The sequence below is a fragment of the Oenanthe melanoleuca genome, chromosome 2, assembly GCF_029582105.1.
Source record: "Oenanthe melanoleuca isolate GR-GAL-2019-014 chromosome 2, OMel1.0, whole genome shotgun sequence".
NCBI classification, from domain to species: domain Eukaryota; kingdom Metazoa; phylum Chordata; class Aves; order Passeriformes; family Muscicapidae; genus Oenanthe; species Oenanthe melanoleuca.
In genome coordinates, this window is record NC_079335.1 from 82,643,660 (window position 1) to 82,665,273 (window position 21,614).

A 21,614-nucleotide genomic window follows, 5' to 3' on the forward strand; every position below is an offset into this window, starting at 1 on the left:
GCTGTATTTTGTTATTACCTTTAACAAACTAAAGCAGAAAACTTTAGCTGCATCTTTTGATCAGCACATGCTTAATTGATTGCAAAAACTGGTACTATCACAAATCAAGAAGGTAGCTATTTTAATTTTTGTTCAGGCTATCTAAGAGCAACTTTTGTATAAAAATACATAAGCAAATAAATAAATCTGCCAGATTACCAAATATTCTGCAATTAAGAAACAAAATAGCAAGTTTTGCTATAATACAGATCATACCTACTGTACATACTGCATTTAAACTAGCTTAAATCCTTCTTTCCAAGTTGCTTTTTTGTTGAAACACACAGGATGATCTTCAGGCTTCTTTCTTCTCTTCCTCTCTTTCATTTGTGGGTTTGTTGTTTCTTCATGATGGATTAGTTTTTGATGTCCACTCAACTGATATCTGGTTTTGAATACTTGATCCCAAAATGAGGACAAAAGAGGGTAGCAGTTCTGTAGTTTTCCATATGCTCCTTCAACTCTTCTCTGGATTGCCACATAAGAAATAAGCTAAATAAACTAATTCAAAAAGAAACCCAAAATACACTATACCAATATTTTATAATGTCATCAATGATGGAAAGACTTAAAAATCTGAGATATGAAACTTTCAAGTGACACAAAATTGTAGAGAAAATAAACCTCCTCCTCATTCTGTGCTAAGTTTGTGAAACACACATATAATAGAGCTTCTCAAGAACAGTCATTTGTTTGAGTTGGTTTTTGTTTGTTCATTTGTTGTGTTGCTTGGGGTTTTTTTAACCTGTAGGGCAAAATTAGATGCAAGTTACAGGTAAGTAACTTTGAGGAAAGAACTGCTCTGTTTTATTTTTGTGCATGCTGCAAATACAATGAAGGCAAGTGATTTACAGAAATGTTTAACTGCCATTCACACACATCTTGGCAGTACAGATTACCATTATTAAATGCACACTTAATTATAAAATGCTAAAGTGCTGTTCAGCACACTGGAAGATAAAAACAAAATTAGGTAAGCACAAATTATAATCATAAAAATGACAGCATTTGAAAAGTTACTACTGTTTGACACACTTACCATGACAATAAAAATCCCTTTCTTTTTAAAAGTGACAATGCAGGAAGGAGAAACACGATTAGCAGGTTTCTCATTTGAGAAACCCTTTGTTTCACAGGATTAAAATGTATTTATCATATAAAACCTTTATGCACATTTCTAACATTCCTATCTTTTCTAAGTTTCCTCAGGTAAACTTCCAGTGATTATAATGCATGTAGATAAAGAACAACCAACCCTTTTACATAATACAGCTACTATGCTGCAAGGAATTGATTTACTTTCATTATGCTATGAGTATCCAAAAGTTGTTAAAATAACATAAAATGCTAATTTACTAATACAAAGATCAGTGAAATGTCAAATGAAGACAAAACCTTAAGAAATACAGTGCTGTATACACTTTTAAATATATAGCATACTTTGTAAAATTAGGGGGAAAAAGTTCATTACATGATTGAGATGATACCCAGGGTTTGTTTCATTGTAAGTTAAATACTTTCACCCATGCAAGTATCATTTGGCACAGAAAAACTTAATTTGACTCCATTTTTTTGGTTCTCACATAGTTTGTATATAAGTGCTTTTGTATTAGCAACAAACTCCCAAAATAAAAAAATATTGTCCTTTCATCATCCTCCCAAAAGCTTACAAACAAGATATAAAGGCTGATACTGTTATATAAATAAATCAATCTCAAAACAGTTGTACCAACTCTGAAGCTAATTTGTAAAAAGCAGAACTTGATAATGTGAGACATTTCAGCAGACCACCGTCTAATGAATGAAAAAAAATAAAGACTTCTTTCCTCATCCAGTGTCACTAAGCCTTATTTATCAAATTGTCCATTCCTTTTAATGTGATGACACAGCAAGCATCACATTACAAATACTGCTGGATTCTGGAGTCTGTAGTGATTAAGAGAAAAGGGAGGATAAATTGCCAGTTTTGTGACCATGTACATATTAAAAATATTTAAGAATCTTGTTGTTTTTTTCATTTGCTGTATTCAAGCATAAATAAACACTTACCTAACTCTCCAATGTAGTGTACACCAGCATGGATCAGTCAAGACACCACCAACACATGTAAGGATGTTGTGATGGAGCTGAAGCCAGTAACTCTAAAGGGTCTGTATGTCACAGGACCTAAGGAAGAAATATATGAACTTCTATATAGCCATGTACTGTATGGCACATACATGGTGTATAGCAATGTAGAACCTAGTAACTCAAAATATACAGCAGTACATAGTGCTAAAGAAGACAGCATTTTAGTATATTAAGGTAAATTCCCAACATATCTCCCACAACATAAAATAAAAGCTGTATTAAAAAACTCAAACAAAGCCTCAACTCATTAAGGTTGCTAACACAAGAAATAAAACTAGGTATTGCCAAAATTAAAGTTGAATTGCCAAAATCAAAGTTGCCTTGGTAACCTTAATCTCATTGTTTTTTTGTGTATCTATTCTGCTCTCTAAAGAATAAAGTGAGGCTAATGAAACACTACCCATTCCACACCCTGAATTTCAAATGGATCACTGGGAGTGGAAATTTGTATATAGGCAAATCAGGCAATTAAAGATTTTGATTTTGCAAGTGTACCTACCAACACAGAGGAGTGCTTGGCTTTTTGACCTGTATTGAGAGTCCTCTTAATTTTTATTTTTTTTTTTGGTGGTAGTTTTGCTGTCTTTTCAACATTTGACAAGTTTTAGGATTCATTTTTGGAATCAAAATATCTAAGAAGTTAAAACATTAATGCCAGGTTTCACAATGGGGAATATATATATATATATATATATATATATATACACATATATATACATATATTTACGTATATATACATATACATATAAATATATATACACACACACACATAACATACACCAAAACCCTCTGATGCTTGAACTAATTGTCATTTGAGTAATGGCAGCAATAGCAAATAGAAGTGATTGTGTACCCTGTTATTTTAAAGCTGGTTCCCATGTCTGAGACTAAATCCTTCAGTTCACTTCAGACCAAACTGTGGTCCAAGTTATTCTCATTTTCTGAGACTCTCCATTATTTTACTATTTGCCCACTTTGCCATGACCCATTATCCGTTTTCCTAACATGTCAAATTCTGCTTAAGTTCATCTTCTCATCTCATCTTTATCTCTGGCAACAGCTCACAGGTTTTCCAGCCCCACTGGTCTTCAGTATCCAACATCTTTTATATGCTGTCTACAAAAGAATTAAAAACTTTGCAAGCCAGGCGCCAAAGTAAACTGACAAGTTTTCCTAGTTCTTATTCCTGTCTCCCTGAAACAGTCTGTCACAATTAGCTTCCTGCAGTAAGGTATTGTCATTGTTCACTGCATTTTTCAGAAACACTGAAAAGACCAAATCTCAACAGATTTTTCCATCAGAACTGTGGCCTTCCAGCTGTTCTAACAGAAGACACAAAATGAAAAATGCTTATATATTTCCCTCAAGTCATGGACTATTAGGGCTTTTTAGATAAAAGATATTCACAGTCTTGCAGGTTCCACTTGAAAAAAAAGTTTTCCCCATTCCTGAAAATTGGCTGAATCATTTTGGTTTATTTGCACATCTGACATCATTAAATATCCAAAAAGAAATCAGAAAGAAACTAAACTCTTGGTTCAAAATAGATCTACATTGAATATTGAACCTGCATGGTCATCATGAAGAGTATTACAATTCTGGTGTTACTCCAGTCACATTGACATAAAGTTAAAGCCAGAAAAGCTTCAGATATGAAGCATCCTTCAGCTTTGACATTCTCAGCAGTAACATATCCCCACCCCCACTTTAGTAAGACAACAAACAACAAAATGATAAGGTAATAGTCCTTGCATGAAGCAAGGATTTCCACCTCTTGCAGATGGAGATAAAGCCTCAGTGAGATGAAGCAACATTTGACAAAGGAAGACAGACTTGCTGCTACTAACTTAACAACACAGAATTCCTTTTAAACTAAGAGCTAGTTACCCAACCAAGCATCAATTACCAAAATGAGCCCATCAGAAAATCAAATCAACTTAAGAAGTATTCAAAACCCAAGCATGTCATCATGTCCTGCCATAAGATTTCCTGCACTGAATGTTGCCTTCTTTTCTCCTCTACCTAGGAAAGAGCTGCTCAGCTGCAAGCTCAATGCAGCTGACACATCCCAGCCCACCTACTGCCCTGGAAAGATGGGGATCCTTGTTTAGTGCCTTCAAACTCTAGGAAGTTCCTAATCCTTCCTTCCTGCCCTTCAAACCACCGTTCTAATCTATCTTAATGAGTTTTAAAACTTTCTTCCATCAATTAAAACAAATTTACTTGTACGTACACTTGCATTAAGTGATTATTTAGCACCAAAAGAGGAAAAAAAGAAAAATAACTGCAAAAAAACTTCACATCTTGCATTCAGTACAGTTAGAAACAGTACCTGTGATTGCACAGATGCTTGCAGACCTTGATCTAGTCCTTAGTTGTTTAAAAGCCACAGTTTGTTACAATAGCTAAAACCAGAGCAAATATATTAATTTAAAATAGAAGAAAGACATCTATCTACATTACAGTTACTAAGAAAAATGTTCAGACTTCACACTTACGTAGTTTTATAGTATTTCGTGGTCATATAGGCAATATGAGGCCGAATTTGGCTTTGAGATGGACAGCATTTAAGAAGAAAGAGCAATTATTGATTACGAAAACATAATTTGACCATGGGGACTCTGGCAGCAAATCCAATATTAGCTCAGCTCTAAGAATGCTTAGTTCACTCCCAATGTCAAAACAGAACAAAAACCAAAATAAACCAAAACATGATAACAAGGAGCTCTCAAAGATTTCAAAACACAAGTAAAAATGAGTTAACAAAATATGCACTTGCAGTGGAGTTAGTTTGTTGTGAATTATGGAGCACAGGAAAAATATTGAAGGAACAGAGACTTCAGAATACCCAGGCTTCAAAGGATTATTTTTAGTGGCAGACAATACACTTCACATGTCTGTTTTCTTCTTAGCACATCTGCTGACAGTCTAAATTTAGTCTGGAGAAAGTAGTGGTAGGAGGTTGCAGGTTTTAACAGAGGACTTCTGTTTAAAGGGAAACGCAATGGAGACCACCAGCCCATTCTTGTAAAGATTTTAATATAAAATCAGTCAACTTTGCAGCAATTTCTGAACTTTTTTTTTAAGATTTAAGATTCAACTTGTAGTTTGTTTTTCACTAATCAGGTAGGCTTTCACATAGGTTAAAAGCTACAACAAGCACGTTGTACCGAATAACGTTAGGAAATTACAGTGAAAACTTGACACTAAGTTAAACACAAGATTAATACTACGAAGCTGTGTTTAAAACTATTTCCAAAACCATCCCCATAGCCAGCAGGAAGGCTCTCATTGTATCAGCTCCACAAGCACAATAAATCAGCAGACATCAGTTTCTTACAATTTTACAGTAAAACTTCCTTTCATGGAATTAAACACCTGAAAAACATTAGGAAGTTGAAGATTTCTTAATTTCTTAATTGTTTCTTCTGCACCTCAAAAATGTATAGAAATTAGCATGGTGTTAAATAAATATTTAGAAAGGTTTCCTTTGCTCACATTTATCACAAAAATGTAAGCAAAGTTCAGAAACTATATAAAATATTTACAATTCCACAATACTACCAAAATCTTAAAAAGTGTTAAGTATTTAACCTATTAAATTTTTTAACTAGTAAGCTAAAATTAAGTAAACTTTCTTCATGTTATCATAACAATGAATAGTAAGTTATAATCTTCAAAATTCATCACCCCCAGATGTAATGGAAACTGTCAAAAGAGCATTTCAGAAAACCCAGTCCCAATTTTCTCACTACAGTTGTAAGGATGATGGATTTTTGATCCCCACGCCTCCCACCCAAGAGGAATGAAATTACTCATTCAAGAGACAATTTATAATTTGTTAATAAAAAGCAGTTCTCCTTTCACTTAAAAAACCAATAGTTTGTATAAGCATTCATAAATCTTTTCACTGCTGTAGACATCTCTGTTTTGAAATACTGTAAATTTCAATTGTCTTTCCATGTGCTTTCCTTCCTACCCTCTTAGAGAAAAAGTTATATTGGACTGCAGTGTTGCTCTTGGCTTGCAGTCAGAATTAAGGAGACACTGTAAGTCACTGTGCAGCAAAAAACCTGTTGTGCTTTTAGTTCTAAAAATTACCATTTCCTCAACTACTTTTCCTCCAGGAATTCTGCTATAACCTTTAAAAGAATTCTATCTCCTGCCCTGTCAAGCAGTAAAAGCCTCAGAAGAAGCCCATGTACCCCAAGACAACAAAGGCATCAAAACTAGACAGCATAACACATAATCCAATCTAAACCTTTCAAACAAACCCCTTGATAATCTAATCTAAACTCTACACCACGACACAGATGCCTGGCCACAAACACAGGATGCCCTGTCATTCCACATTTCTTCACATTCCTAACCTTTGAAATTAATAACAGAAGCATTCTTTAAGCAATAAGGAAAAAGTATAATTAGCACAAAAGCAACATTTGTAGTTAATGCAAAGGGGAACAGAAAGAGAATACTGGAACACTGTCCTTTTGTAATTTAGAAGACAGATTATGATAGTCAAGGTCTTCCATTTATAAATGGAGATAACATTTAGCTATTAGAAGTGTAACGAAATGTAGAGATAACAGGCATTTACCTTGATAGAAGTACCTTCACAGTAATGTTAAGAGCCATCAAAAAGCTACTAATATAGAAATTTTTAGAATATGATGGTCAACTACTCATAAAAGTACTCAGAATCTAAAATACGAAATGAGACAGGATTTTGCAGATGAACATCATCAGAATGTCAACATTTACAACGCATTTTTAGAACTTTTACAGTTCTTATATTTTCGTTGCTCAAACCATCATGAAGATGTTTTATAGTAGCTTCTGATAATAGCATTTACAGTTAATACTGAAAGGCTCCAATAAATTTTGCATGTACCACAGAAAGTCACTTGCAGCGATAAATGTAAGCTGAGGAGGCAACTGGATGAGAGGAAAAAATAAAATCTGACTTACTGGTAAAATCACTGTGTGGGCACGTAACCATATCCTGATAATGCCAAGCAAGCGTCGTGAAGATTGCTTATCTGCTCAGTTTCAGACGATGTGCACTGAGATGAAGCTTCCTCTGATGGCTCTTTCTGTTCCAGGCACTTTATAAAGTGATGTAAAAGCACTTTCACAGATGAAGCACTGGTAGGTTTCTTTTATCCACATGTGTGATTTTCAATGATTTTCCATTAAGATCTACTCAGTCATGTGACAATAAACACATTCAAAGCCATGATCCACATTATGACTCTTTAAATTGATTTTCTCAGCATCTTTCAGCTCCAGTGCTACATTCCACACATTCAGAAATGCTGCTTTCTCTCAGAACCCAGCTTAAAGGCACAAGTATCTTCCACAGGGTGAATTGAGCCTTTAGATAAAGCTTTCAACTGATTTTCTTATGATGTTCACATCTTGATTGAGTATTTTAATTTCCCCAGCAAATGTCTGGGTTCTAATGCTGGAAACTTGACAGACACTAAAGAGGCACAGACTGGAGTTATCTGTCCTTTCTCTTGGAACATTGAAGAGAAGTCAGCACTGCAGGGTTCCTGAAGTTAAAAATAAGCTACTTCTGCAAACATGGTGCTCATTTCACAGGAGTGAGACACATGAGGATCAAGTTTGGGCTTACGTCACAACAGCAAGGAGTGTTATTTTAAGGCTGATACACAGGCAACAAGACAGTAATTTTTTTGCAAGATTTTCTTTGATTTCATTTTTTTCATCTCCAATGCTATATAACTCATTTTTACCTTGGTCCATTTCAGGGCAACCTGGAATTTGACATGCCGTATCAGTTTCACGCATTTCAGCCAGTGTATCCCGATCTTACTTTTAATCCTGCTTGTTAAATGGCAGAGTTTGCACCTGTATGACTCCACCAGAAATATTTGCACCAGACCAGGAAATGTGGGCTTCAAAATCCTCAAGCAAAGCAGTATACAGCTGGGATGTTGTGATGTCCTCATGGTGACGTGTGGGTTCATTGAATACATTGGTATTTGTAGTGAAATTTGTTAACGTTCTGCAGTTGCTGTTGGTTAGAACACAGTGCTGATAACACCAAGGTGGTGGGTGCAATCCCCATACGGGCCACTTACTTAAGAGCTGGACTCGAGAATCCTTGTGGATCCCTTCCAACTCAGAATATTATGCGAATCTGTGAAAAGGCAATAAACAAAAGAGTAAAAATCCACTTCATGATTTCAAGTGTCTTATCCAAATTCTGGGGAGCACTGACACCCAGACTCAGATTCCAGCGCTAGGGATGTCTGCAGATTTTACAACTATCTGAAAGAAGTGAGGGTCCGGTGTGAGAAAAATGATGGCATAAACGACTGCTCAAATCACCTGTTGAAATTAAAAATGGAATACACGTTAGCAACGTTACAGCATTTCTGTGTGAAGTTTATAACAGCTCCGGTTAGGAGTCAGGCAGCAGTCACCTTAAATCTAATATTAATTTTAAAAGGCGAGAACGCTGGTGAGAAACCTGCACCCTCCAGCCCAGGAGCCACCGCAGCGCACCCAGACACAGCCCCGGCCCCGAACCCCCCCAACCTGGAAAGGCAAGTTAAGCGGAGCAACGCCTTTCATAGAATTACACAATGGCTTGGGTCGGAAGAGACCTTAAAAATCACCCAGTTCCAATTCCCTGCGCAGGGATACCCTTCCACGGGACCAGGCAGCTCAGAGCACCGGCCAAACCAGACGGGAATGCTGTCAAGGACGGGGCATCCACAGCGTCTGTGGGAAACGTGTTCTGGTGTCTCAGGGCCCTCACGGCGAAGAGTCTCTCCCAGTACCTCACGCAACCCGCTGACTCCCGGCCCCATTCCCGCTCCCGCCGCCGCCTCGCCCCCGAGGGGGCGGAGCCACCGGCGCGCTCCCGGCCCCGCGCGCGGGGTTCACTTCCGGCCCCGCGTCTCCCCCCGCCCCCTCCCAGCGGCGGCGGCGGCAGCGAAGGAGTTCGGAAGTTCAAAATGGCCGCCGCGGCCGAGCCCGAGCAGCGACCGCCCGAGTAAGGACCGGCGGGAGAGGGGGAGGCTCCTCGCCCTGGAGCTTTGGGAAGGGGGAGAAGGGAGGTGGAGGAAGAAGCGCGGGCGAGGGAATTGGGGAGGGGGGGACACACACACGGGACGGGGACGACGAGAAGCGGCCCGGGTGGAAGTGGCGAGGGAGGAGGAGGAAGAAGGGAGTATGGAGAGGAGGATGAGGGAAAGCGGCCGCCCCGGCGGAGAGGCGTTGCTATAGGCGCTGCTAGCCCCGCGGCGAGCGGCCCGGCGGGGCCTGGGGCGCCGGATCCGCCTGTGGATGCGGGAGGGCCGCGCGGGGGGAGGGGAGAAGGGAGAGAAGGGAAGGGAAGGGGAGCGGCGGGCGCGTGTCGCCGGGAGTCCCGCGTGCGCTTCCCGCCCCGCTGGCGCTCCGGCCGCGGGAACCGGGATTGCCGCCGGCGAACGGGACGCAGGACAGAGGGAGGCGGGGGACGGAGGCGCATCCCTCGCGTGGCTGTGAGGCCGCTGCCCGCCCGGGCGCGCAGGGCTCGGGCATCCCTGCGGCCGATCCGGGCCGGCGCTCGCCGGGATCCCCCCGGCACTCGAACGTACGCACAGCCCCGCACACCCTGTCCAGCGGGGCCGGGGGGCTCCGGGCAGCGGCTGCCGTGGGGCTGCCCTGGGGCCGCCGGCCGCTGCCCGCCTTGCGGCGAACCCGCCTTCCCCCGGGCCCCGGCCGCTCTCGCGGTGCGGAAAGTGCCCGTGCTGGTGGAAGCAGAAAGTGATTTGTTGCCGCCAGCCCCTCCTTCCAGCCCTCGAAATGACTGGCAAGTCCCGGCTCCCGTTGGGAAGCGAAGATCGCGCTGCCGCCTCCCCGCCGGAACGGGGCTCCCGGGCGTGCGTTTTCCAGGCAGCCCGGTTAGTGCCGTGGGGTTTGGGTTAGTCCGCGCTCGGGACTCGGGAACACAATCTTCTGGAAATTCCGCTGGGAGTTCACGATCTAATGCTGGGAGTTAAGGATCTAGTGTGATAAAGAGGATCTATCGCTCCTCTTTACTACATGAATATTTTAGCCGTTTAAACTGATTTATATGTGTTTTGGTTTTTTTTCGCCTGAAAGAGTTTTGATTCGAGGTTTGATTTTATTGTTTATCCTGAGAGTATAAAAGAGGTGAGGAAAAGCAGCGGGAGTCCATGTGAACTATGTAAAACACATGCACATGAAGAGTTAGCGTTTAGTATTACAGAGAGAAAGTTAAGTGATAAGGTAGAAGCTGATGATATGAAGGAAAAGATGGGTGAAATCACTGCACATCCTTATGAGCTTCCTGTGATTCTTCTCCTTGAATTCAAAAATAGGAAAAAGTAGGGCTATAACAAGTTCATGTCACAGTTCCTCTCTATTTAAAGCCATTAGAACATAAACGGGTAGACATGCCTCATTACCTTCTAAAACATTCTTAAAAGGTTTTTTCATCCATGTCACGATACCTCTGAAGCATTTAACTGAAATAAAAGTTAATCCACAGTTTAATGAAAGTACTTGAAATAAATGTATCCCTGTACATGAAGAAAACTTGAACTGTTATTTTGCATATTAATGAACCTAATTTTATTGTTGAGTTACAAAGACAGCTGGCAGTTGTAGTGGCCTGAGATAATGCTGGGCTAATGTGTCTCATCTGGCACCTTTGCTACCAGCTGGCTTTTCCAGAATTTAAGATAAGGTTATTACATAACTCCAAAATACATACAATAACAAAATTGATCCAACTAAAAGAAATTTTGAAAGGCACTTATTTCCCTTAAAATTCTCCTGGTCGCATTTCCCTACTTAAATCACAGATAGACTCGCTCAGAATGGCAAATCCAAGTTGAAGAAGTTTTGCATTTAATACTTTTTCTTTTTAAAAAATGTTTTAATACCAAGTGCAAGATAAAATAAGGTCTTTTTAAGTTTTTCCTCTTTTGTTCTGCTATTCTCTCATCATAATGATGTGGGGCATCAGGAGGTAGCAATTAAGAAAAACACCTGTCTGTATGCCTTGAGTAAGCAGAAGTAACAGTGAAAACGTGAAAGACAAGGAGCATTCTGAGTTAAATCTCTGAATATTCTGTATTTTTAACTCAATCAGTTTGTTCCTTTTGGAATATTTCATAGCACTAAAATTCGAATTATTTTAGAAAATAATTTTAGTGTACTTTGCAGAAAAGTCACCTTTATTTACTAGTACAAGAATTTGCCTTAGCTCAAGCAGGAGAGAGTAAATGTGCAGTGTTTGAAGGTCCTTAGTTAGGAAGACAATCAAATTTGTAGTGAGATGCTGTCCTCTAGGTCTGGCTTAGATTATCTCTGATACAATTATTGGGTCAAATTATTGGTCATACTCTTCAGAAACAAGTGTGGTATGAAACCAGTAGAGTTCAGAAGGTAATTTCTGCATTTCTGTGTACGTTCACCCCCTGCTCCTTACTGTTGTGTTTGGGGGATTTCTTTTCACCTAATGAGGCTTACTATGCAGCAAAGAGCTATGTTTATTAAAATAGTAACTAGTGGATTTCAAAACTGTAGTTTAGATGAGGTGAGCTCTGGCACCTGTGATATTATTTCAAAAGGCAAATGTCTGTATTACCACAGACAATAACTTAATTGATGTTCTGAAGGAGTTTGGGAGGTATTTGCTAAACACTGTAAAAACCCCTATTGCTAAGCCAGTTTCAGTGGCTATAGAAGATAATACAAGGGAATGTGTAACATCAGGAGTGAATTTTTTATATTTTTTGAAGTTACAGTTTTGGAGAAATTGTAGTTAATTGACAATATTCTTTTTTAGAAGAAATGCTGTATATTATTATTTTAATAACCTGCTGTAGACTTATTTTCAGCTGTTTTGGTCAATGGCATGGTGTCATTTTTTTTGACACTGCTAATTTGTTGCATACTATCAGAAAACTGGTATGAAATTAGACTTCCTTAAGTTATCCTGTTCCTCAGTAGTGTTCCCTGTATTGCATAAATAATATAAATGTGTAAGAACATTTCATGATTTTCTAAAAGGTGTGTACACTTACAGAAAAAAATTGCGGCTAAGAGACTTAGTCAGCTCTGCATGAGATCTTGCAAGGTTTCCTGAGGTGATCAGCATCATACCTTGAAATAAATTTTGATTTTGGAGCACAGCTGTTTTCTGCCACTTGAAATTACTTGTAAAAAGCTTAGGTCGGGTTGGGCAGTGGAGTGGAGCAGAACGTGACATAGATGTTTATGGACTGGCAAATAAATACTCAGCACTGTTGTATGCTATTAACAGATAGGTCAGAATTGAATGCCAAAGTGTAAGCATTGATTCCATCCACACATTTGGTTTTGTCAGTGCATTTGCTCTCTATTCCTTCCATACTATTTCATTCTGCAGCTATGGCTGTCTGTTCCTGAGGAAGTGTATCTGCTGTTATAACTTACTTAAATTAGTGGTGTATTTCTTATTCTCCCAAAGGTAGGTGAATAAATGCCAGTTAGTTTCTATCATAAAAGGCTGTCTACTTGACAATAGATAAAGGATTACAGTGAGTTTATAGTACTGATCTCTGTTTTTTGCAGGGTTGAGGATGCTGAGGCATCTGAGAAAAGTGTGAATGAAGAAAATGGGGAAGTGTCAGAGGCAGACCAACCTCAGAACAAGCACAGCCGACACAAAAAAAAGAAACACAAACACCGAAGTAAACACAAGAAACATAAACATTCTTCAGAAGATGATAAGGACAAAAAACATAAACACAGACACAAACATAAGAAACATAAATGGAAAGAGGTGGCTGATGCCTCTGACAAAGAAGATGGACCAGCTAAAAGAACTAAAATTGATTTTTTGGCTCCTCTGGAAGACTTAGAGAAACAAAGAGCATTGCTGAAAGCTGAACTTGAAAATGAATTAATGGAAGGGAAAGTCCAGTCTGGGATGGGATTAATATTACAAGGTTATGAGTCAGGATCTGAAGAAGAGGGGGAGATTAATGAAAAAGCACGAAATGGAGCACGACCTACAACGAAGTCAACTACTAAGGGGAAATTAGAACCTGTGGACAATAAAACTAGTTCCAAGAAAGCAAGTAAGAGTGAATCAAAAGAAAGGACTAGGCACAGATCTGACAAAAAGAAAGCCAAGGCAGGAGTTGATGGAGTCAAAGAGAAGACTACTAGAAGCAAGTCAAAAGAAAGGAGGAAATCCAAAAGTCCTTATAAGAGAAGTAAGTCTCAAGATCAGACAAGGAAATCTAGGTCTCCAATACTTAAGAGGAGATCTCAGGAGAAAAACAGGAAGTCTAAGTCTCCTCCAGAGGACAGAAATAAAGCTGATGATAAAAGTAAATCAAGAGACCGCAGAAAGTCTCCAGTTGTAAATGAAAGCAAAAGCAGAGATCGTGGTAGAAAATCTAAATCTCCAGCAGAACTAAGAAGCAAATCCAAAGATAGAAGATCACGATCCAAAGATAGAAAACCTAGGAGATCAGAGACTGACAAAGAAAAAAAGCCAATTAAATCTCCTTCTAAAGATGCCTCTTCAGGGAAAGAGAACAGGTCCCCTAGACGACCTGGCCGTAGCCCAAAAGGGAGAAGCTTGTCTCCCAAACAGCGCGAAAAGTCAAGGAGAAGCAGATCCCCTCTCTTTAACGATCGTAGATCTAAACAGAGTAGATCCCCCTCTCGAACCCGCTCTCCAGTTAGAAGAGTGAGGAGTAGATCTGCAGAAAGAAAAAGGAGAGAATCAGAAAGGAGGCGTCTTTCTTCTCCCAGGTAACTTAAAGGTGCCATGAGCCATCACAAAAATGCTTTATGGGATGAACTGTCTCTAGTTTGGTGTTTATCTCCTCGTTTTATTTGGAAAATAGGTATTAAAAAAGGTAATCAGATTTTACATTATACCATGGGTTTACTTTGTATGTATTCAGTTTTTTCAAAAAACTATTCCTCCCAGCTGTCAGATATGCAAATTCATCTTGTGGTTGGTAAAGTTATTTGCTGCTCACACCCTTACTGGGAACAAGTTTTGTAACTGTGTTCTCCTTTTTATCGCTGGTTGGATTCAGGATTTGGCTTCTGTTTTGTTTCTTTGTCAGTAGTTTTGTTGCTTTCTGAAACTTCTGTGGAGTGAGAATCCTCTCTGGTGTTACCTGTTAGTGTTGGTTGAAAGTGGGTAATTAGCCCCTCTTTCTCCTCAAAAAAAGGCCCTAATGATAGAGTTAGTATGTGTGAATGCAAATTTTTATATCAAGATGTTCTTCTCAGTGGTTTGTTGGTTTGTTTTTTTTTTTAATATTGTAGATTTTCATTTAATCTATTGCTAGAGGGATGGCAGCGTTAGTTTGTTATTGGACTGCTGTATGTAGTTACCATATTTTGCATACACTTAAAGGAGAAGAGTGGATTGGTCTAGTCTTTTTAAAAAGACAGGTTTAGCCTATGGAAGCAATTATCTTGAAATTTGAAAGCTAATAATACCTGGGTGGCAAGTTTCCATGAGGAGAGCAATGTAAGTGTATGCATTTTTGGAAGTTCATTCATTAGCTGTAAGAAGTTTGAGTCTCAAAAATTCAGCGTTGGATAATAAGTAATTTCTAACTTTGTATCAGGGGGTTTAGCTTCACCCAGTCTGAGAACCAAGATCAAAGAAGTATGAATTTAAAACTAATTGGAACCACAAAGCTTAATGAATAGGCACCTAAAAATGTGAAAGTTTCATCCTGAATCACTGAAGGTTACTCTGGTTTCAGGTATAGGGTATCTTTGGGTACTTTGAGAATGGCCCCAGTGATGCTAACCTGATCAAGCAAGTATTGTAAATGCTACCAGTTTATCTGGCTGCTTTCTGGTGAATCAAGAATGTGTCTGCTCAACTACTGAGTTTTTCTGGCATAGTAGTTGACTTTTCCTCTGCAACATTTTGTATCTTTCAGTTTTCATTTTTCTTGACAGCTTGCATTGCAGCCAGCTTGAGTTGGTTGTCTAGACACTTATTTCAAGTGATGCATGTGTCTAGAATTTTGCTGTCAAATTCATACTTCTGTAGCTGCGTGGTGAGGAGCATGTGAGTGGGGGACTACTAAAATACCTTCTGCTGGAGGTGTTTGCAGATCAGCAGGAATAATCTTTCCCTGTAAGACATCTGAATTAATCCCACCTGTGTTCAAGTTTTAACTACTTGTAATTACTCAAACTACCAGAGAATTTCAGGAGCTTTAATGAACAGTTTTAAACAAAAAAATCCCAGTAATTTCATTTTTCAAGCTTGTTTCCAGTGTTCTAATTTTGTAAGACACTTCTCAGGTCTTTGACTGGAGTTACTCATTATGTGATCTTACTATGAATTCTTAATAATCTTCCACTTTTTATCTCATCCCTGTGATCTCGGAACAAATTCATTTTTTGTAACAGATACTTTGATAGGGTTTTGGTAGTTACAACCACTCTGTTAGTCAGGAAGCCTGGAACTCTTCATCCTGTGCCTTTTTATGTAATACTGTTCACAAGATCATAATATAAATTAATTGGGCTGAAGGTATTGGCCTACTCCAGCATTTGAGTACAGTAATTCCTTGTAGAAACTGCCAGTACTCTGCACATGCATACATTTTCCTTTTGCCTCACTGTTTACTATGTCTGTAGCTAAGGTAATTGAAACTGGTGTAGAAGTCTCAAAACAAACAAAAGAAATCACAGACTGGGTGGAATTGGTTTTTCAGACCCAACATATTTTGCTCATTGATGAGATACAACACCTGTAATGAGTCATTCCAACTGGATTTTTTTAAAAAAATTAATAAGGAACAGGAAAAAAAGAGTAGCAACATTTCCTTTGAAATAGTTTTAAACTATTTTCCAATGTCTAGTGCAGCCTCATTAGAATAGTTGTTGAATTTCTAATTTATATTCTTTACAGTTTTTCACTGAACTCTTGCTGACATTCAGTTTTTAATGTAGTAATCCCATCAAGGATTTTTTTCCTTGAATAATTGTGAAACCGCATAGGCAAGAATAAACAAATTTTGAATAGTTTCTTTAGTATCAGACTTTTTTTTTTTTTTTTAATTTGAGAAGGGGTAGTTTAGATTTTAGTTAAGAATTCTGGTTTTCATATGCTCTTTTAGAATGTGTGAAGTGTTGAAGCCATGCAGTTGTAGTGCCCCAAACAAAAAGAGACATTATTGTCACTGCTGTGAAATAGCATGATCCGAAGCTGAAATTTCAATAGCATGGTGGGAAGTTGGTGAAGTAATTCTCTGGATAAGATATTGGGGTTTATGTATTGTTTCTGGTAAACGTGGAAACAGGCTGCTATTTATGCAAGACCTAAACACAAGCTTTGTTTTAAAACCTCTCTTAGCTTCATGGTAGTAATTAACGAGCTGTTTCCAGACTTGTCCTGAACTAGATTTTGTATGGGCACACACTTCCCAGGGTGGGGAGAGACGCAGGAAGGGCAGCCAGCTCTGCAGCCTGCTTATCCATCCCTCCCTCAGAAGCCCATCTGGTGGTCCCTCACCTGCAGTAAGATTTTTCAGTGAGTTTTCAGAGGGAATGGACTTTTTTGTTGCCAGCCTGCTCCTGATTTTTATTACCACTCTCTTCCTGTGTTTTAAGAACACGTACCAGGGATGACATTTTGTCCAGGCGTGAAAGATCAAAGGATGTCAGCCCACCCAGCAGATGGTCCCCATCCAGAAGAAGGTCTCGGTCCCCCATTAGGAGGAGATCTCGAACACCCCTTCGACGTAGCCGATCTCCCAGAAGGCGGAGTAGATCTCCTCGGAGGAGGTAAAGATGCCCTGTGTTTTTAAATGTCTTTTGTAAGATACTACAGGAAGAATAAGGATTGCTATCTTATGTGTAAAAAGACCATGCTATTTTTTTTGTCCGTGTTAATATGTGCTAGCACAGTTAAATTAATTTTGTTCTCCATGAATTAAATTGTTTTATTACTTGGAATCATTGCATCTTTATGTTTTGTGAAAAAGTTTTCCTTCTTTTCTTAAAAACACCAAAACAACCCCCTCCAAAATCCAAATCTCTTGTTCTTTTCAAACAGGGATAGAGGCCGGAGAAGTAGATCTCGCCTTCGAAGGAGGTCCAGGTCACGTGGTGGCCATAGACGTAGGAGCAGAAGCAAAGTTAAGGAAGACAAATTTAAAGGTAGTCTTTCTGAGGGCATGAAAGCTGAACAGGAGTCTTCATCAGATGAAAAGTAAGACTAAACACTGATTATTTATAACCTGCAGTTCCCCTGATACCAAGAATGAACTAACATTTATCTTCATGGTGTAGTTTTGAGTTGTCACCTAAAACTATAATAATTTCTTTGTTCTTGTGATCTTGTTAAATTGGCATTGTGAGAATGTGAAAAACTTCAGAATATGCAGAAAATACCAAGTTCTTTTGGCTAGTGGGCAGACCTGAGGGAAGGATATGTCACTAGGTTTTTAAATTCAACTTGATCAGTGTCTTGTGAAAGCTTTTGGTCTGATTACTAAAGCTTACTCCTTGAGGAAAAGCTTTAATGGCTGAAAGGATTAACTGCTGTCTGCAAATTGTGCTTTTATTTTCTAAAAATCTGCCTATTCCATTGTGCAAGAGTATGCATCCTTAATAAAATTATTAAGGAAAAATGATGCTGCAGTGAAAAGGAACAAGGATTTTTTGTTTGTTTGTTGTCCTTTAGACGAGGGCTGTTAATTGTTTGCAGTTAAAAATGGAATGCAGAAAGTCCCAATGAGATACCAAGAGATAAATTTACTTTGTAAGGAAATGTAAATATATGCAGTGGGATTTAATACACCATTGCTTTCTGAGTCACTTGAACAGCTATTGTTTAATATATTCTGTGCTTTATATGCCAAGCAACTGCTTGGTAAAATTCATAGATAATTGTATGTATATGAAGTTATATAAAAAAAACCATATTTTTATAGTCTTGAAGATTTTGATTTGGAAGAAGAAGATGAAGAAGCAGAGATAAGACAAAGGAGATTACAGCGGCAAGCAATTGTTCAGGTACATGGTTACAGGAACTAATTCTGTGTTTTTAGTGTAAAATGTCAGGATAAAGGAAGGCTCTTTGCCTCTTACTGCATTACAATAGTAATTCCTATTGCTGTATTTTTCCAGTTAGTTCATTGTAAATGTTTTAGTGTCTCTGAAACTCTGCACTTGTTTTGTCACAGCATTGCTTTTAAAACTGAAGTGACTCTTCTGTGAGTCATTTTTTGCTACAGTTAAACACTCTCTGACAGTCTTAAGGCATGTTAAAAATGTTGTCTGTAGCTGTATCATTGATATAATGTCAGTGTAACAGTAAGTTATATATCGATTAACCTAACTGGTCAGTTTGTTTGAATTAGAAGTTGTCCTTGTCAATTTCCAAAATTTTGTAAAGCCACTGTCAAGAGTTCCTCCCTAAAAGCACATGAGTTCCTTGAACTTCTTGCAATCAGGTACAAAATCACTGGCTTTAATGTACTGCTTATTTTAAATAGCACTAAAAATACTGTTCATGGTTTGAGTTTTATGCAAAACCCATTGTAAAATCCCTCAGGACTATGACTGAGCCAAACCATATAAATTCTTTTTAAAGACTGATTACATTGGTGTAGGCTGGAAGCAAATTGCAGAATTCAGCAGAGCTAAATTCCCTAAATGGACAAACCTCTGCTTTTATTATTGAATAGTTCAACCTTGACAACTGAGTGGTAGCAGCATTTCTTCATCTTGATTTTTACCTTTTGGGATAGGAAGTGAGATCTGTGTAATTACATAGTACTTAAGAGTAACAAAAATTGTAAAGATGACATTTAAAGGTTTTTTTATGCTTCTGAAATTTTTCTACATGAATGAATAAATATGATTTCCAGTTCACATAAAAAACTGAATCAAAAAGCTGCTTTTCTGTACCATAACACTAATAAAACTGGGAAATATTCTAAAACATAGGATATAAAAGAATTATTTTTTCCTGAAAGACTGTGTTTTCAGTGTTTGTGTGGCAGGACAGTTTAGTAATAAATTTGTTGTTGATGATATTTTGTTGTGCATAGTCTAATAGCTAATATTCAGTAATAATCTATTTTCACAGAAATGTGAAGACCTAAAGAACACACATGAATGTTTCAATCTTATGGTCTGGGCTGTGGTGCATTTTGACAAATAGAATTATCAGAAGTTGTATCCCATTCTGAAAATAATCTGTTGTCTTTATAGACATAGGTGATTATGAAAACAAATATTAATGTTTCAGCTGAAAGCCCAAACAGTTGAAAGGATGGATATGAAAATATTTAAATTGTGATAAGGTGTAACAGTAAGATTAAAAATTAAATTTCTTTCTAGAAATACAAAGGCCAGACAGAAGACAGTAACATATCTGTACCATCTGAACCAAGCAGCCCTCAAAGCAGTACACGTAGTCGCTCAAATTCTCCTGAGGACATCCTAGAGAGAGTTGCTGCTGATGTTAAGGAGTATGAACGGGAAAATGTGGACACCTTTGAGGCATCAGTGAAAGCCAAGCACAACCTCATGACAGTTGAACAGAACAATGGTAAGATTCTGAAATCTCTTTAATGTAGTTTATGAAAGCTCAGACACTTGGCTTAGTTTACTTACGTACTTCCAGACTAGGCAATAGATTGACTTTTTGAATGGAATTTGCTAATTTTATTGCAAATATTATGGTACTTAAAGCATTAAAATAAAGCTTCCTCATTAGGAAGGATAATATGAGTGGAACATGTTTCTAATAACTCTTAATACAATTCGTGCTTTACATTTGGAAGAGCAAATAATGATGTCTGGCTATATGCTTAAGAATTACCCTTCCAAATTTTTCTTTTCACTTAGGCAAATTGTTTTCTTAGAAGCTTAGTATAGTCCTAGACTTTACTTTGTGAGGGTTGGAAATTATGCTCCTTTTAGACCTTTTTTTGGTCAAAGCCACTATGACAGAAGAATATAGGTGAGTCTGTAGTAATTTAGAATGATTAAAGTTTTTGAGGGCCATTGCTAGTAAGTCTATTTTAGCAGCATAGCTAATTGCTGAAATGGATATTTTCCTCCCCCCTCCATGTACTCTATTGTACATCAGTATGAAATGAAATAAATTTTGATATAAAACCTGCCTTGTGCCAGCTGCAGCAAAAGGAACAGTGCACCCTGTAGTATTGAAAGTCTGCTGCTTTTTTGTCTTTTGAAAGTGGATTACTGTACATCTTCCAGGTAGTCAGAGTTGTGTGCAGTTGCTGTGTGGTTGTACTTGAGCTAGTTTAAGCTGCTTTGGTTTCTCTCTGCAGTTTAATTGCAATAGCAATGTTTAACGAGGGCTGAGGAGCCTGCCCAGCCTCTCTGAGGGAGAGTTGCAGTTAGCTTGTATTTCATGTCCTGTGCCACATGTACCTTTGGGGGCTAAATACACTGTCTCTAGTGGATACTTCTCTTCAAAGTAATAAAGCTGCATCTCTTTGGGACTGCTGTACTGCTCTGTAGTTTATCCTGTTCCCTTGAGCTGTGTGTTTTCAGATTGTTCTCCTGCAACATCAATGAAAAGAACCATTTTAGTGCTTTCTTTGCATACCACAAGCTTAGGCTTATGATGTCTAACAGACCATGTGTTTCTCCTTTTTTGTCAAAGCACGTACTGGTCTCAAATTTTGTCTGTTAAAGCATATGAAAATTTAAGTCTTAACTATGTAGGCATTTTCCACATAGACATGTAAAAAAGTTTTCTAAAATTACATTCGTATCTGAGTGGTAGGATTCTGGGTTGGAGGTGGCTGTAACAACAGCTGACACCAGTGGGTTATCTTCCTCTGCAAGAGTAAATTTTTATTTCTATCCTGACCTCTTACAGGGCCAGAGTAGTAAGTTGCTAAGAAACTAGTCAATGACTCATTGTAGCCCAGTACAGGTAACTGGAACTAAAAGAAGAATTTGAAGAAGTTTCTAGAAGGGTCTGTAGCTCAAAACAGTGGTATAAACGGCCTTCCCACAAGTGTCAGGTCTGTACCTTGAAACAGTGGTATTGGCATGCTGGATGATTTTTTTATGCTGTCAGATTTCAGTCCGGTTATTTAGTATGGAAGGGATTTGTGCATCATGAGACCTGAAGCCTCTGAGCTGAATGAACCATTTATTTTTCTCCATTGTGTAGTGAAGGGAGAGTCTCCTATTTACCATGTTCATGGCTGCCATAATATGTGCATTAATGGAATAGTTTGAAGTTTGCTTACTTTTACTAATGTGTACTTAATTTATATTTCTTTGCTTTTATCTTATCAACCAAGTAAAATGTCTAGGATTTAAAGATGACTAAAAGGTGAGAAAGGGATAATCTTGCCCATAACAAAAATGTTTCTAACACAATAGTAAACATTGTGTTTGATAAAAAGCTGCACACTGTG

The 21,614-nt window shown here is 38.3% G+C and overlaps 1 protein-coding gene and 1 long non-coding RNA gene across 5 annotated transcripts in view; one reads left to right on the plus strand and one right to left on the minus strand.

Annotated features, from left to right (window-relative positions):
• Positions 1–9,046, minus strand: LOC130250426 (uncharacterized). Of its 3 annotated transcripts, XR_008839977.1 has the most exons (7): positions 8,737–9,046; positions 7,138–8,526; positions 5,510–5,547; positions 4,502–4,574; positions 2,669–2,801; positions 2,089–2,205; positions 1–784 (listed from the first exon to the last, which is right to left on the minus strand). It is a non-coding gene; the product is annotated as an uncharacterized LOC130250426 (long non-coding RNA). The 3 variants fall into 3 exon arrangements; XR_008839975.1 differs by lacking the exon at positions 8,737–9,046 and having other exon boundaries at positions 7,138–8,585; XR_008839976.1 differs by lacking the exons at positions 5,510–5,547; positions 8,737–9,046 and having other exon boundaries at positions 7,138–8,585.
• PRPF4B (pre-mRNA processing factor 4B) overlaps positions 8,784–21,614 on the plus strand; it is a 22,433-nt gene continuing 9,602 nt past the window's right edge. For both annotated transcript variants that reach the window (XR_008839973.1, XM_056486110.1), the window contains exons 1-6: positions 8,784–9,196; positions 12,772–13,965; positions 16,810–16,983; positions 17,255–17,410; positions 18,135–18,216; positions 19,549–19,759. Coding sequence is in view for 1 of the 2 variants with exons in the window: in XM_056486110.1 (XP_056342085.1) it covers positions 8,784–9,196; positions 12,772–13,965; positions 16,810–16,983; positions 17,255–17,410; positions 18,135–18,216; positions 19,549–19,759 (2,230 nt within the window). In the remaining variant the exon portion in view is untranslated. The remainder of the gene's footprint in view (positions 9,197–12,771; positions 13,966–16,809; positions 16,984–17,254; positions 17,411–18,134; positions 18,217–19,548; positions 19,760–21,614) is intronic.